The 16,196-nt window shown below is 37.5% G+C and overlaps 1 protein-coding gene across 1 annotated transcript in view; it reads right to left on the reverse strand.

Annotated features, from left to right (window-relative positions):
* LOC127445107 (centromere-associated protein E-like) overlaps positions 1–15,598 on the reverse strand; it is a 62,304-nt gene extending 46,706 nt beyond the window's left edge. Inside the window, exons 1-24 of the mRNA XM_051704904.1 lie at positions 15,483–15,598; positions 15,046–15,152; positions 14,864–14,953; positions 13,398–13,516; positions 13,133–13,252; positions 12,966–13,047; positions 12,789–12,856; positions 12,628–12,702; positions 12,455–12,506; positions 12,196–12,283; positions 11,945–12,074; positions 11,738–11,857; positions 11,494–11,646; positions 9,548–9,695; positions 9,337–9,436; positions 8,718–9,075; positions 6,348–6,404; positions 5,994–6,182; positions 5,794–5,868; positions 5,634–5,702; positions 2,860–2,991; positions 2,582–2,759; positions 411–556; positions 24–305 (exon numbers count right to left, since the gene is read on the reverse strand). Coding sequence (XP_051560864.1) covers positions 24–305; positions 411–556; positions 2,582–2,759; positions 2,860–2,991; positions 5,634–5,702; positions 5,794–5,868; positions 5,994–6,182; positions 6,348–6,404; positions 8,718–9,075; positions 9,337–9,436; positions 9,548–9,695; positions 11,494–11,646; positions 11,738–11,857; positions 11,945–12,074; positions 12,196–12,283; positions 12,455–12,506; positions 12,628–12,702; positions 12,789–12,856; positions 12,966–13,047; positions 13,133–13,252; positions 13,398–13,516; positions 14,864–14,953; positions 15,046–15,152; positions 15,483–15,538 — 2,994 coding nt within the window. The 5' untranslated portion in view covers positions 15,539–15,598. The remainder of the gene's footprint in view (positions 1–23; positions 306–410; positions 557–2,581; positions 2,760–2,859; positions 2,992–5,633; positions 5,703–5,793; positions 5,869–5,993; positions 6,183–6,347; positions 6,405–8,717; positions 9,076–9,336; positions 9,437–9,547; positions 9,696–11,493; positions 11,647–11,737; positions 11,858–11,944; positions 12,075–12,195; positions 12,284–12,454; positions 12,507–12,627; positions 12,703–12,788; positions 12,857–12,965; positions 13,048–13,132; positions 13,253–13,397; positions 13,517–14,863; positions 14,954–15,045; positions 15,153–15,482) is intronic.
* Positions 15,599–16,196: the final 598 nt, after the last annotated feature.

Raw genomic sequence — 16,196 nt, forward strand, 5'->3', positions numbered from 1 at the left:
CGTGTGTAAATATTCAAACAGACCTTCTGTGTGGTGTCCTCTAAAGATCTCATCAGTGTGCTGTTCTCCTGTGTGATGTGCTCTAGATCAGTCTGGATCTTCTGGAGCTGCTCTCTCGTCTCAGTGATCTGTTGAGTCAGTTCAGTTTCCTTCAGCTGCGCATCAGTCAGATCATTCTCCATCTTCAGCAGCTGATATTCAGCGTCTTTCAGTCTCTGATTATCTTCAGTTAAACTGGACTGAGCAGATATCAAACTATCTCTCTCCTTTTTAACAGAACACAGCTCTTCTGTCAGACCGCCCACCTGAGAAGGAACCATGAGAAACAGACATTTAGTCATGAAAAAAAATTCCTAAAATCTTAGGGCAAAGAAGCTTGGCAGATGTGTGACTGACACAGTACTTCTTACCCGTTGCAGTAATTCATCCACTTTAACAGGAAGTGTCTCCATCTCCTCCATCTTACTCTGTAGAGATCGCTCTTGCTCACGATTCTGATCGAGCTCCTTACGCAAGTCAGAAAGGCTTTTCTCCAACACAAGATTATCTGTCAAATCTGTGAAAGAGTGGTCATCAAAAGCAACAAAACATACGTAAAAATATATATATTAAAAAAGTCAGTTATTTTCTTATTAGGTTACTTTGGTTAGAAAGTGTCTTCCAGGAACATACTGAAGTTCAGGGTATAAGTAATTTTATATCACAGTATATAACATGAAATACATTTTATTTACTTTTAGAAAATCAACAATCTTTTATTATATATCCATGTAATGGGGTGGGAGATAAGCAAAAATTATATATCGATATTCTTTTTTGTTTTTATCCCCTTTTCTCCCAATTTGGAATGCCCAATTCCCACTTCTTAGTAGGTCCTCGTGGTGGCGTGGTTACTCACCTCAATCCTGGTGGCGGAGGACAACTCCCAGTTGCCTCCGGTTCTGAGACAGTCAATCCGCGCATCTTATCACGCGGCTCATTGTGCCTGACAGAGCAGAGACTCCGCATGTGGAGGCTCATGCTACACTCCACGATCCATGCACAACTTACCACGCACCTCATTGAGAGCAAGAACCACTAATTGCGACCACGAGGAGGTTACTCCATGTGACTCAACCCTCCCTAGCAACCGGGCCAATTTGGTTGCTTAGGAGACCTGGCTGGAGTCACTCACCACACCCTGGATTCCAACTCGTGACTCCAGGGGTGGTAGTCAGTGTCAGTACTCGCTGAGCTACCCAGACCTCATATATCGTTATTCTTAAAAGTTTTAGTTGATAAAGATATACATGAAGATTCACACTAGCCTTATTCATATATACCTTATTCACACTAGCACCATCTTTGATTTTTAATGGAAATGACAACGAGACTTACAGTCTCTTCAATGGGCTGTACTGCAGTTTAAAGTGTTTTTGGGTCGTTCCACGGCAAAACACTGATAAAATATCTGTCCAAGAACATTCAGTATACAAAGAACTCCAGACAACATGAGTTGTGGAAAATCTGATGTGATCTAGGAGCTTTATACAGCTTTATACCATTCGTGCCATTGAAGAGACGGTAAGTCTATCCCTCACAGCCGCGTTGTCATTCCCATTAAAAATCAAAGATGGCGTTAGCATGAATAAGGTAGCCTACATTTACATACATTTTGATGGAAAGTGATCAAAAATTTGACAAAAAGTTTATTTTATTCAAAACTATGTCCAAAGTAGGCTTCTCTGTAATTGAATATTAGCATTCTGGAGCAAACCCCTCCATCATGTATTTGAATTTAGCCTTCCATTAGACACTGCAAAACTTTTTGGCAACTATATGGCCTACTACATATAAATGCACGGTTGACTAAGGTGTCATTTATTTATCAATTCCTGAGGGAATTTAGTCAGTGTGATCACTTCTCTCTCCGTGTTTGCGGAAATACAGATGAGGGTAGGAAAGCTTGACGGCGTCAGCAACACTTTAAAGAGCAGCAGGGCTTTTAGCCGAGGGTCCATTTCACATCACAGATAATTAATTATTTTTTCTTTGTAAAGTGATTAGATCCTGAAGCGTGCTCTCTCTTTCCCCCTGCGCATGCATGTCAGAAAGAGCGCTTTCATCCATGAACGAGAAAATGCCGCCTTTAAATGCAACAAAAATAAATTCCTCCTCCTGAGTTGGACTTGATTTTGAGTCATCCCGCATTCGGTGTTCATCTTTCTCCATGTTCGTCTCTCACTATCAGTCTCACGTGCAGCCAGGATGAGCGCACACAGATATTTATATACCGCGATAAAGACGATATAGAAACATTCTCTACCGGTTGACATTTTATTCTGTTGCCACGATATATATCGCCATACCGCCCAGCCCTACGTCATAGCATGAGATAACCAAGTGTCATCAGTTCAATCAAACGCTGCTGGAACTACTTTTGCTCAAAAACTTTTAATCAACTTATGTCTTGGTGATTTTTAGTGGATGTATGAAATCAGTTCCCCTTCAGTTCACAAAAGTGTCCAAGCAGAGTAACAACAGATGGAGTTCAGCACACTATGCTGACTGAATGTAATCAGCTCCCTACACCAGCACCTACGTTTTGGCACCTTTCCATCCAGAAGAGCAGTTAGTTTGGTGTTTTCATCAAAGGCACCCATTAGTTCTTTTTGAAGATCTGTTTGCATTTTCTTGAAGCGAGACTTCTCCTGCTCAAGCTTGTTTTGAAGTGTCTTCACCACGTCTTCCATCTTCTCATAGTCTGCAGTCAGCGTTACCTGATTCAAGCACAGATTCAGTCACATGACATGACTCAAACAACAACTCTCAACATAACTGTGTTGACACTGAAGTTTACAAGAGCCAGACTCTACTCACGTCTCTCTCTTTAAGGGAAATGTTCTCACTGCGCAGGAAGGCCCACTCTTTCTTGGTCTCCAAACTGAGGCACTCAGCATCATCTAAAGAGCGCCGTAGCTGTGTTACTTCCTGGACAAGATCCTTGTCACTCTGCACAATGGAATATACAGTTGTGCTCAAAAGTTTGCATACCCTGGAAGAAATTTTGAAATTTTGGCATTGATTTTGAAAATATGACTATGTCTTTTATTTAAGGGTAGTGACCATATGAAGCCATTTATCATCACATAGTTGTTTGGCTCCTTTTTAAATCATAATGATAACAGAAATCACCCAAATGGCCCTGATCAAAAGTTTACATACCCTTGAATGTTTGGCCTTATTACAGACACACAAGGTGACACACACACAGGTTTAAATGGCAATTAAAGGTTAATTTCCCCACATCTGTGGCTTTTTAAATTGCAATTAGTGTCTGTGTATAAATAGTCAATGAGTTTGTTAACTCTCACGTGGATGCACTGAGCAGGCTAGATACTGAGCCAGCTCAGTAACAAGGTAATGGAACTTTATAAAGATGGAAAAGGAAATAAAAAGATATCCAAAGCCTTGAAAATTCCAGTCAATACTGTTCAATCACTTATTAAGAAGTGGAAAATTCAGGGATCTCTTGATACCAAGCCAAGGTCAGGTAGACCAAGAAAGATTTCAGCCACAACTGCCAGATGAATTGTTCGGGATACAAAGAAAAACCCACATGCTGCTCTGGAAAAAGACGGTGTGGTTGTTTCAAGGAGCACAATACGACGGTACTTGAACAAAAATGAGCTGCATGGTCGAGTTGCCAGAAAGAAGCCAATGCCACAAAAAAGTCTGGTTACAATATGCCCGACAACACCTTGACATGCCTCACAGCTTCTGGCACAATGTAATTTGGAGTGATGAGACCAAAATAGAGCTTTATGGTCACAACCATAAGCGCTATGTTTGGAGAGGGGTCAACAAGTATTGTGCTCCTTGAAATAACCACACCGTCTTTTTCCAAAGCAGCCTGTATTTCTCCTGAGGTTACCTGTGGGTTTTTCTTTGTATCCCACAATTCTTCTGGCAGTTGTGGCTGAAATCTTTCTTGGTATACCTGACCTTGGCTTGGTATCAAGAGATCTCAGAATTTTCCACTTCTTAATAAGTGATTGAACAGTACTGACTGGCATTTTCAAGGCTTTGGATATCTTTTTATATCCTTTTCCGTCTTTATAAAGTTCCATTACCTTGTTACACAGGTCTTTTGACAGTTCTTTTCTGCTCCCCATGGCTCAGTATCTAGCCTGCTCAGTGCATCCACGTGAGAGTTAACAAACTCATTGGCTATTTATACACAAACACTAATTGCAATTTAAAAAGCCACAGGTGTGGGAAATTAACCTTTAATTGCCATTTAAACCAGTGTGTGTTACCTTGTGCGTCTGTAACAAGGCCAAACATTCAAGGGTATGTAAACTTTTGATCAGGGCCATTTGGGTGATTTCTGTTATCATTATGATTTAAAAAGGAGCCAAACAACTATGTGATAATAAATGGCTTCATATGATCACTATCCTTAAATAAAAGACAGTTTTTTTGCATGATCAGTCATATTTTCAAAATCAATGCCAAAATGTCACAATTTCTGCCAGGGTATGCAAACTTTTGAGCAGAACTGTAACAATGGAAATGAAGGTCACCATAGCCATTGAGAAACACTGTTAAAAAACAGCTTAAAAACGAATGTTACAGGTTTAATGCGAGTCGAAATTCTTTTCTGTGGTAAAATCAACATTATGTTAAATGCTATTGATTCAGGTTAACTTATAATTAACCCAGAGCATCCCTTTAAAGGGATAGTTCACCCAAAAATGAAACTTCTCTCAACATTTACTCACCCTCGTGCCATCCCAGATGTGTATGACTTTCTTCTGCTAAACACAAACGAAGTACGTCCTCACAATGCAAGTGAATGGTGATCAGTGAACTTTGTAGCCCCAAAAACCACATAAAGGAAACACAGAAGTAATCCATATGACTCCAGTTTTAAAATCCATATCTTCAGAAGCAAGAGAATAGGTGTTGTCAAAAACAGATCAAAATTGGAAGTCCTTTTTTTACTCTAAATCTCCACTTTCACTTTTACATCTGAAAGTGAAAGTGGAGATTTAGAATAAAGAAAGGAATTAAATATTGTCCTGTTTCTCACCCACACCTATTATATTGCTTCAGAAGATATGGATTGAAACACTGGAGTCATATGGATAACGTTTATGTTTAATTTATGTGGTATTTAGAGCTACAAAAAGGTCTGATCACCATTCACTTGCTTTGTATCAACCTACAGAGATGAGATATTCTTCTAAAAATATTTGTTTGTGTTCTGTTGAAGAAAGAAAGTCATACACATCTGGGATGGCATGAAGGTGAGTAAATTATGAGAGAATTTTCATTTTTGGGTAAACTATCCCTTTAATGGTTATAGTGGTCAACCGATTTAAGTCAATTAAGCTAATTAAGTGGTTGATATTTAGACATTTTCAGATAACTGGCATCAGTTGATAACAATCCCTTATTTGCCAGTTAACAGAAGTGTTAGCTCCCTCTTGTGTCAATCTACCAACTGCATCAACAACAGATAATGTGGAAAATTTCTTGAAATTTTAATATCTTTAGAGTAAAATTAAAAATTTATAATAATAAAAGAATCAATCATCCACTAACTAACACTGCAGCTGTTCAGCTTTATAATCAGTGTGGTGACGTACAAAACTCTGCAGTTCAGTGGTCAGTTCGGTCTTCTTCTTAAGCTCAGAGGACATCATCGCCAGATCAGCCTGTGAAGAACACCGAATTTCTCTTTTACAGATGTGTAACACACACATTTGGTTTAGATGAGCAGCATTGAGTAAAAGAATGTGAACTGACCTCCAACTTCTGAATCGTGTCGTCTGATTGTTTTGAAGCTTTCTGTAGTCTGGAGATTTCTGCTTCTAATTCTCTCTAGAAGACATTTTAATTCAAATTAAAAAAAAAATCATTTGGAGTACAGGTATGACAATTCAAACAATCCATTGATTATTGGGGAAAGTAAATTAACGTGTAAATGAATGACACGCCCTGCTCACCTCGTATTCTTTCTTGCTCTCCTGCTCTAGTTTCTCAAACTCATCAGCATCTCTCCTCTCCTCCATGTCTTTCTGAAGTGAGTCTTTATCTTTCTGAAGTGAGTCTTTCTCTTCCTTCAGAGTCTCCAGGTCTTTTGTTAAAAGCTCAAGAGTGTATTTGATCAGGTCTCGTTCTGCAATAATGGCATCCTAACAAAAACAGTTACAACAGAGACTATATCCAGTGTTCACAAAACACAGAACATTTCATTCACCCATTTAGTTTATAAAAGCACTCCATGTCTACCACCCTTAAGAGTTTAAATAAATACGAAAGAGTTAACACAAAGTATATGTATGAGGTTATTCACTCACTTTCTCAAAGCCAACAGTCTCACAGAGCTGAATGGCCTCTTCCAGATCTCTCTTCAGCTGCAGACAGACAAAACAACATTTAGAAAATGTTTAATCACCACGCCTGCTGCTTTTAAAAATAAATGTAAAAAAACAGATGACCGTCCAAGAGAGAGAAGATGAAAAGCTTTAAAGTGAACATGCAAACTACTTAACCCTGAAAAGCTTGACATATGAACTTATTGTCAGGAAATTCTAATTTTTTTACATTAAACTGTTTTAGTACCATTAGGCAAAATATATAAAGAAATCATAAAAAAATAAAAAATAAAAAAATAAAAAAACATTTGCATGTTTTTTTATGTATCATATTTGATACATTCTAACAAACACTGACGAGGAAAACAATGTGTCATGTGCCAACAATTATGCATCATCTGTGATGCGGGTTTTTTAAACAACACCTCATCACCCTTAATAAAATTCAGTTCGAATGATGTAAGATATTAGAAACAAAAAACGGCTTTGCTTTCAGATATTAGAATATTGTCTACAGAGATGACTTAAGAGCTTAATGAAGTGTTTTTTTTTATCAAGGATAGGAAGGATATTTTTTACTCATGAATTACTGCATTTGTTGCATTGCTTTCAGATGTCAAGTTTCTTGAGGAAAGTTTTACAATAATACTACTAGTTAACAATATCAGACTGAAATGTGAAATTTTGCATTGTTGTAAGGTTGATTACCACTTTTTGATTACCTCCAATTGATTTTTTGAACTCTGACTATGTTTGTCAAGTTCCAAATAAAGAGAAATTTATACAAGAGGAAGTAGTTTTCATTTTATAAAAGGTATTTAATTAAATGACTGGGTTTTAAAAAAATAGGCATTACAATATAGTTATTTAATATATAAACCAATTTGTATTGATTTTTAAAAAAAAATTTAACTACAGTACTGTGCAAAAGTTTTAGGCACTTATGAAAAATGTTGCATAGTGAGGATGTCTTCAAAAATAATGACATAAATAGTTTTCATTTATCACTTAATGTCATACAAAGTCCAGTAAACATAAAAAAGCTAAATCAATATTCGGTGTGATCACCTTTGCCTTTAAACCAGCACCAATTCTCCTAGGTACACCTGGACACAGTTTTTCTTGGTTGTTGGCAGACAGGATGTTCCAAGCTTCTAGGAGAATTCACCATGGTTCTTCTATATATTTATCTCTTTATGTAATCTCAGACAGACACGATGTTCAGTGGGGGGCTTTGTGGGGGCCATGACATCTGTTGCAGGGCTCCCTGTTCTTCTATTCTAATCTTTTCTATTTGAAAAAGTAATGTTTGGGAGTCTAACATTTATATTTCCTATTGACACACTAAAGCTGAAGATATAAATAACCATCTTAAGACAAATGCTTTTGTGAAACATCGTATGTGCCTAAAACTATATATATATATATCATATATAATCACTGCACCGTTTAATTTCAGTAATCTTCCTTATAATATTCTGACTGTCCTGTTTTTTTTCTACATAGATTAAAGAATGTAGAGGCATGCATATCATATTTTTTTTTCTGATTTATTATTTATATCATTTATTTGTCTATTACAGCATGTCATATTTCAAATTTGTCATATTAGAAATCAGAGATACCTTTTTGACCTCTAAATACAAATATAATAATTTTCTTATAGGTTTAACACAACACTTTTTTTTTTCTTCATTATAACAAAGTTTACCATTTAGTCTTTCAAGAGGAAAGAACAATAATATTATAAATATAACACTTTGTAAAGTTTCTGTCAGATAAATAACAGAGTGCTATTGGCATATTTAACACGTAAAGCCTAATGTATCAAATATGATGCACATAATTTCAACATAGTAATTTATTAACTTAAACATAGTTCTTTGAAACAACGATAGGCTAGTCTTACAAAGCAAACATTTATTGTCAAAAAATGTCAACAACTTTGTTACCTTGAACTTTAAAGTAAGCTGACATTTATCCCAACAGTCACTTTTCACGCAAGTCCGCCACCATTTTTTAACTGACCGATTTTAATTAATTTTAAATTAATTTTTTCCCCCACAAATAACCACTAGATGGTGCCACAAACATGTGAAACAGCATTTTAGGGTTAACCAAAACCTCAAAAGAACACTCTAGAGCAGGGGTGTCAAACTCGGTTCCTGGAGGGCCACAGTCCAGCAGAGTTTAGCTCCAACCCTAATTAAACACTAATCAAGGTCTTCAGGAGTGCTTGAAGATTACAAGGAGGCATTTTGGAGCAGGGCTGGAACTAAACTCTGCAGGGATGCGGCCCTCCAGGAACTGAGTTTGACACCCCTGTTCTAGAGGCTACAGCAACTGATGTACCTGTTCACAGGTGTGCTGTGAGCGTGAGAGGGCTTCAGAGGGTTGCTCCAGCTCTGCCACCTTCAGTTCCAGTGATGAGCTTTTCTCCTCAGCCGTCTGTCTCTGTTCAACCTCTGTCTGCAGTTGATGCTGCAGTGCCACCATCTGTTTCTCCAGCTCATAGTAACCCTTCATCTCCTCAACTGATGGTTTGACTTGAGCTTCCTGCTTCCTCTCCAGTTCAGAGACCTTCTTCTGAAGTTCTGAGCTCCTCTCCTCAGCTCTCTGTCTGCTTTGAGTCTCAACCTCTAACTGATGCTCAAGAGACGCCACCTTCAACAGCAGCTCATTCGCTCGAGGCGAGTCCATGAAATGACTCCTGTACAGGGAAGAGACACAAGAAATAATAAACATTAACTTATGCAGCAGACAACACTCGTCTTGTTTCCCAACAAAGCTGGGAAACAAGACACCCAATGAGTGGACTCTCTATAATTTACAATTTAATGCTAGAACACTATTTTCTTCACTTACACAAACATCAAGATGATGCTTAGGTCATATTTTATATTTTGCACTGACTGCTAAAACAGTTAGACAGTAAAAGTGGTAATTATAGAGAGAATAATATTGTCTTCACCCTTCTGAGGAGCTGCGGACAGTGATGCTGCTCATCTCCATGTCCATGTTTGGTTCTTCCAGAGCAGTGAAATCAAAGCGGCTGTCAAACTCATCCATATCTGAACAAAACAGGAAAGAAAACATCTAAGCAAATGCTGTTTTTCTAGAAGCTTTAACAATATGCATCAACACATTTTCAGTAAGAGCACTTGATAACACAGATTTCATACATTCTCCGTCCTCAGGTAGAGTGTAGTCTGCTCTCCTCTTCTTGATGTATGGCTCAGCAAAACTCATACCAGGTGATCCATGAACTTCATTCAGGAGACGTGCAGATCTCAGCAGCTTGCCACCCCATGTTACTCTCCTCTTGGGAACCTTTTCAAGAAGAAAAAAAAAAATAACACAAAAAAAAAAACAACAACAAAAAAACACTAAACAACTAACTTCAACACTTGGTTTCAAAATTTAAAAGTTAACATGAATCATGTTCACAGCTCAACCCATTTTATTCCTGTAACCTGAGGTATTTCAGAGAGAAACAGGATACTCTACGGAGAAAAAAAAAAATGAAGGGCAGGACTTGATTTTATCCATAGGGAGTTAATTGGATGATGTAAAGCAGGGTTTTTTTAAACTTTTCAATATCAAGGTTCCCCAAATATGACACCCTTGTGAAGGACTCCTCTTCTTAAAGGGTTAGTTCACACAAAAATGAAAATTCTCTCATGATTTACTTACCTTTAAGCCATACCATATGTGTATGACCTTCCTTCTTCAGCAGAACCGAAGTGAAGATTTTTATGAGCAGATTTCAGCTCTGTTTGTCCATACAATGCATGTAACTGGGTGCCATCAGGCTGCTGGCTGTTAGACGGTCCAAAATGCATATTTCGGCAGCATAAAAGTAATCCATATGACTCCAGTCGATCAATTAATATCTTCTGAAGCAAATCGATGGGTTTGTGTAAAAAATAAAAAGCAGCGAGGTAGCTTACTAAGTTTTGGAACGGACCCATTATATATTTTGTATAAAGTTTACAGTGTATCTTTTCGTATCCTCTTATTTTCACTATTGTTTGTATATAAACCTTGAGAATTTTTTTTTTATTAAATTCAAATGCACTTATAAATGTACAGCATGTATCGCACTTTTACAATGAATATTGTTCCAAAGCAGCTTTACTTAGAAAACAGCTTCACAACTAGGCATGTGATGGTATATCACGGTAATTAACATGCCCGATATTGTTATTGTGGGCACTTCAAAATACCTTAAATAATTCCAGATAAACTTTTGGCCAAATTGTTTATGTTTTTATTATATTATTATAAACAAAAGTTACTTCGTACTCTTTAATCAAAATGTCATAAGTTGGTCTTCCGGTGAAATGACTGGCTCTTCTCTAATGATGTATGCAAGACTACTCTGCAGCTATTGGTCAACAGCCAAATTATTTTCATTCAGTTTTAATTTCACCCCTTCATGTACACAGACCTTGCATCAAATCAGCTATGCAGAAATGACAAGGTGTATTTTCAGCTGTTTCTTCCCAAAACCATGTTCCCTACCCCAAACTACACTGATTACTGACCCGCTGGCTTTTACATTTCAAAGGAAGTGGACAATGGCGAATTTCACGTCTGAATGCATCCAGAGCCGATCACTTTTCAATGGGCACACGTCGGATGGAGAAACATTACTTGAGTTTATTCATATTTTTTTAATGCAGGCATATTTTTGGAGGCTTTCTGAGGTGTGCAGCACTAGTAACACCCAGTATACACCAGACACAAGCGGCGCGTTACACGGAACAAGTCAAACCAAACTTTTTTATTCTCAACATGCAATGATAGGATTTTGGTGCTTATAACTTGTTCGCCACTATACTACTCAAATCACTAATGAGTGAAATCTGAAAGTTTACCAGCCAGTTGCTAATCACAGACATTTTTAGTTGCATAGCATGAAATTTGGTTGCATATGCGAGTGATTAACTTGCATTACAGAGGATTGCCACAGAGTAAAAGATTGATCTTTGGATTTAAGAATCAATATAGAAATCGTTCAAACGAAGATTGCAATGCATAGGAAAAAATCAATATTTTTACCCAGTCCAATTAATAAGGTCAATTTTGATTGCATGTTGACTTTAAGGTTAGTGAAATCTGTTACCTTAGGTATTAGGGCAACATTTGATGCAGTAACTAGTAGCTTGGTCAAGTTCTTGATTCTGTCCTCTTGCTCTCTCTGGAGCTGATCTTTCTCCTGCAGAAGTTGACACAGCGACTCTCTCTCGGTCACAGTTGTTTTTGTGACAGAGGAAACCTGTGAAAGGAGAGGAAAACAATCATTTGAGGACACTATTTATCTGAATGATTTTCAGGCCTGAATAGACAGTGAAAAACTTCAAGTTTACCTCTTGAAGCCGTCGTTTAAGATCAACAATCTCATTGCGGTATCTTCTCAAAAGAGCTCTTTCATCGGAGACCTCCGTAACGTGAGGGTCATTCTTCATGCGTTTTGCAGCGCTAGCAAACTTGAATTGTGGTAAAATCAGTGACATTTAATTTAACTAAAATTGTCATAGCAAACTACGAAAAACAGTAAAGGTCTTCTCTCGTACCTGTAAGGTGCTTACGGTCTCTTCGACAGTGGCTGTGGTGATTGTGCAGATGATGACAGTTTTTGCATTGCCACCCAAAGAGTTCTGTAGAATTCGGGTAAGTTTGCTGTCTCTGTAATTCAAGAAGCCCCTTTTGATGGAAGGGAAAAAATACATTATTTTAATACAGTTAGCAAGACCAAAATAAATTCAATGATGGTAAAATGGTGATGTATAACACAAAGCTAGTTCATGTCTATGAAATGTCTCACTTCTGACTCTCATCAGATAACTTCTTGATGACTTGACCCAGCGTGAACAAACTGCGGTTTATATTACAGCCTTCTTTAAACCGGGCTCCTGTCATGAGAGTTCAAACAGAGAGGTTTTAACACAGACAAAACAAAACCTGAATGGAAATGTACAAAAATGCTCATCTACGTTGTATTTTCACATTATATATTATACGTATTGATGCTATAAAAAAATCTGACAAACTAATAGAATAAACTGTCACAGAGAAAATGTTACCCTCAGCTCCTGTCTGACTTGCCCGTTCAGCACCAGCAAGATCTACCAAATTCTACAGGAACAGAAAAAAAAAAATAAAAGACTAATTATAATAAATGCAGCTTTCCTACATTATATGAATGCAATCATATAGACATTTTTCAAGGACAGTTCCTCATTTATTTTGAACTTACCAAGTGTGACACTATGATAGCTCCATCAGCATTTTCTCCAGACGCTGGGTCACTTCTCTCTCGGCTCTCCAAAATCTAACACATAAAATAACCGCTACACTTCAGATATGAACCCAAAAATCAAACTCCAAACACACCCTGGAGTTCACCACGCTTCTTACCATGCGAAAAATTGTGTGGGAGCGGCTGCTACGCTGGTTCATTTTTGTCTTTCCATAATGCCGGTTTTCTGTGTGAATCAAATGATAAGAAAATATTTCAATATACCGCGAAAGCACCAGACCAAAATAAAGAATGATGTATGAAAATAGAGGTGAGTGATTTAAGAGCAGCTGTACTTTCTCCTTTGACGATCCAGGACAGGGCCTGCTCTGGAGATGTCACCAGCTCTTCTGTCAAATCTGCTACATACACGTTTTTCTGTAGACAGTCAGGTAGTTAAAAGCTGAATCTATGCATTTGTGTACATAAACGCATTCAAAATCTTATTAAACAAAATACTAACATAGTTTCCTTCACGAATTTCCAGAGGTTTCCTCTTCCAGCTGTCGCAGAGTAAATCTGTCACGGTTTCGTTGTATATTTCCATGTAGCTCACACGAAGGAGAAACTCTTTCTTTGGACACTGGACAGAGATTGACACACAAAGAAAATAAATTATGTTTTATTTCATTGATAGAAAGACTGCTCATGAAAGTTACAAAAGGAATGTGTTTGCACAGTAAACAAGACCGTATGCCATTTTTGTCCAGGTAGATGTCAACACTTACATTTTTAATAGTTTTAAAGACATCAGCCATGGCGAGCGGTATCACACCAGGGTTATGTTCACTACCCATCATGGTGAAGGTCTTTCCGGAAGAAGTTTGTCCATACGCAAATATCGTCCCTATAAAAAGAGTTGTTTACTGTGTTATGAACTACCAAAAAAAATAAAAATAAACGACTGATTCTTTACACATTTCCATATGAAAAAGTCTCTAGACTGATTTCAAGAAATAGTTCACCCAAGATTGAAAATTCTGTCATCATTTTCTCATCCTAAAGTTGTTCCAAACCAGTATGCTGTTATGTTTTCAGTGGAACACAAAAGGAGAATTTCACGAAGTTCTTTTCCATACAACAACAGGTCATAGCAACCACAAGTTAGATGAAAAAGGACAAAAAGCATCGTAAAAGTAGTCCATGACCCCGTTTGCATTTAGGGTGATCTGATCACAGGTGGTCAGCGTTAAAGGTGCACTCAGTAACTTTTTGCTTGTGTCATTTTGGACTAGAGTCCTCGTATCATGTAAATGCTAATGATTTTATACATACGTTTCAAAATTACAATTCATTTCATTAGGAGCAAAACTTTTTTAATGGGGAAAAAATGACTGAGTGCACCTTTAAATACAGGTGTAAACGAGGTGCAAAATGTTTTGTTTAGTCAAAAACACATGAGATTACATCGCATTTGAGCTACAAATGCCACGCCTCACCTGTCAATCAACTGCTGCACTAAAACAAGAGTTTAAACTTTGCAGATTACGAGTCGCTTTAAAAGGAAAACACCTGTTAAGAACATTTGAAAATGCGGATACATACACAAGCATGAGATCTTCTTCAGTGTGTCTGATACCAACATGCAGGGATACAGATAAAAAGCAAGAACATCTGAAGCTACTGTAATACATGTAATCAACTAAAATAACTAAGAATTCTGCTCTGAATTTTGCATTTTTGCTTGGACTCTGCATCATGGAGAAACAGCGCTTTTTTGCGATTTATTATCACGCAGTAACAGACTGACAAAGTTATTGATGTATGTAGGGATGTAATCAAAGACCCTCCCCACGAAATCCGAGCACAAGTGGTCACAGGAGATGCATTTAAGCGACCAGGTGTAAACAGTGATGTGTCAAGCCTGACCACATGTGATCAGATCACCTGAGATGCATCTTAATACCACGTGTAAACAGGGTCCCTGTGACTCGTGCGATATATTCCAAGTCCTCTGAAGTCATTTGACTGCTGTGTGTGAGGAACAAACCCACATGGTAGCTGTTCACAGGAAGCTTGACAGTCCCTGGTCACTATTGTCATTGCTTGTAAAAGAGTAGCATGAACATTCAGCTCAACATCTCCTTTTGTGTTCCATTCAAGAGAGTAAGTCATACAGGTTTTGAAACGACAATAAGGTATGTAAATGATGATAGATTTTTCATTGGAGTGAATCATGTCTTCTGGCACGCACCATTATAACCTTCAACAGCTGACACAACCAGAGGCTTTGCGATGTCCTGATAGAGTTGACTGGTGGACTCATCAGCACTGAAAACACGGTCTAAAATACATATAGGCCAGAATATTACAAATTCATAAATCACTCCTTTACTTCATCAGTCAATTTATAAAATAAACTGCATTTGAACTGACCGAAGCTGAAGCTCTTGGTTTGATTTCCATCATCATCGATCTGATGTATGGCCTGTTTATCTGCTCTCCAGAACAACTGCACGGGCTCTGAGGTCTCTGATTCCTCCCTGAAATCATCAAATAATTTTCAGGACATTATAACTGAGTCTTAAAAACAGAGAGAATCGTTGCGTCACTCATGTCAGTTACTGCTGTCCTCAATAACATTGATCCAAATCGACTGGTAAATCATCGAAACATTAATATTCCTAGTCTGAAATGAGTGTAGTCTTTTATTAATTACTTTTAAATAAGTTTACTACAGAAAAGTGAAAAAAAATCAACCTATTTTATTCTCATGACGTCAATAACTGCTGACCATAAAGAATCCCTCAGCATTAACTGACGACTTTTTGTGTTATTTTTAGTAACAGATCTAGTAACTACGTTTTTCTTACCTCTTTATAAGGGGTCTGACCCTAACACACACTTTAACAGCGGATTCTTCCGTCATTTTTGCTTCATTTAGGGATAAGTGACCTATTCAAACACACTGACTGACTGTCACTGAGTGCTCACAGTGAGATTTAAAATTGTAACCGATTTTCCATTGGACCGAGCGATCACGCGCAGAGTAACGGTCGCACAGAAGCTCCGCCCACTTAAGTTGAACCCTTTCTGCTACGGTTGTTTCTATCGTTATGCATTTATGTTTCACATTTTAATAAGGCACACAGGCTTTTGGTGTATTCAAATATTAATTAGTATCATTCACTTGGTTTGAGTTTGTAGGAGTTCCAAGAGCAGAAATCGACTTAAAAAAAGTAGTTTTAGGCGATTTTCCGTTGTGATTTAGTTGCCATATGGCAACACTTCACAAAATGAACCCCTTATTCACTTTTTATCTTGTGCTATTGGAGCCCTCAGCTGGTGAAAGGGCTTGTCAGGTGGATATGATGTTTTACTCAGATAAGTGGGCAATAAAGGTGTCACAGAAATGTTGTGTTTGTAAATTATGTAACAGGCATTAAAAGATATTGTCTTCGATCAACAATGAATTCAGACATTTTTTGGGACAGTTAATCCTAAATTTTAAATGATCTTAAAATTTACTCATCCTCATTCTATTCCAGATGTCTAATGACTTTCTTTATCCTGCTGAACACAAACGA

Source organism: Myxocyprinus asiaticus, chromosome 8 (assembly GCF_019703515.2).
Source record: "Myxocyprinus asiaticus isolate MX2 ecotype Aquarium Trade chromosome 8, UBuf_Myxa_2, whole genome shotgun sequence".
Taxonomy (NCBI): domain Eukaryota; kingdom Metazoa; phylum Chordata; class Actinopteri; order Cypriniformes; family Catostomidae; genus Myxocyprinus; species Myxocyprinus asiaticus.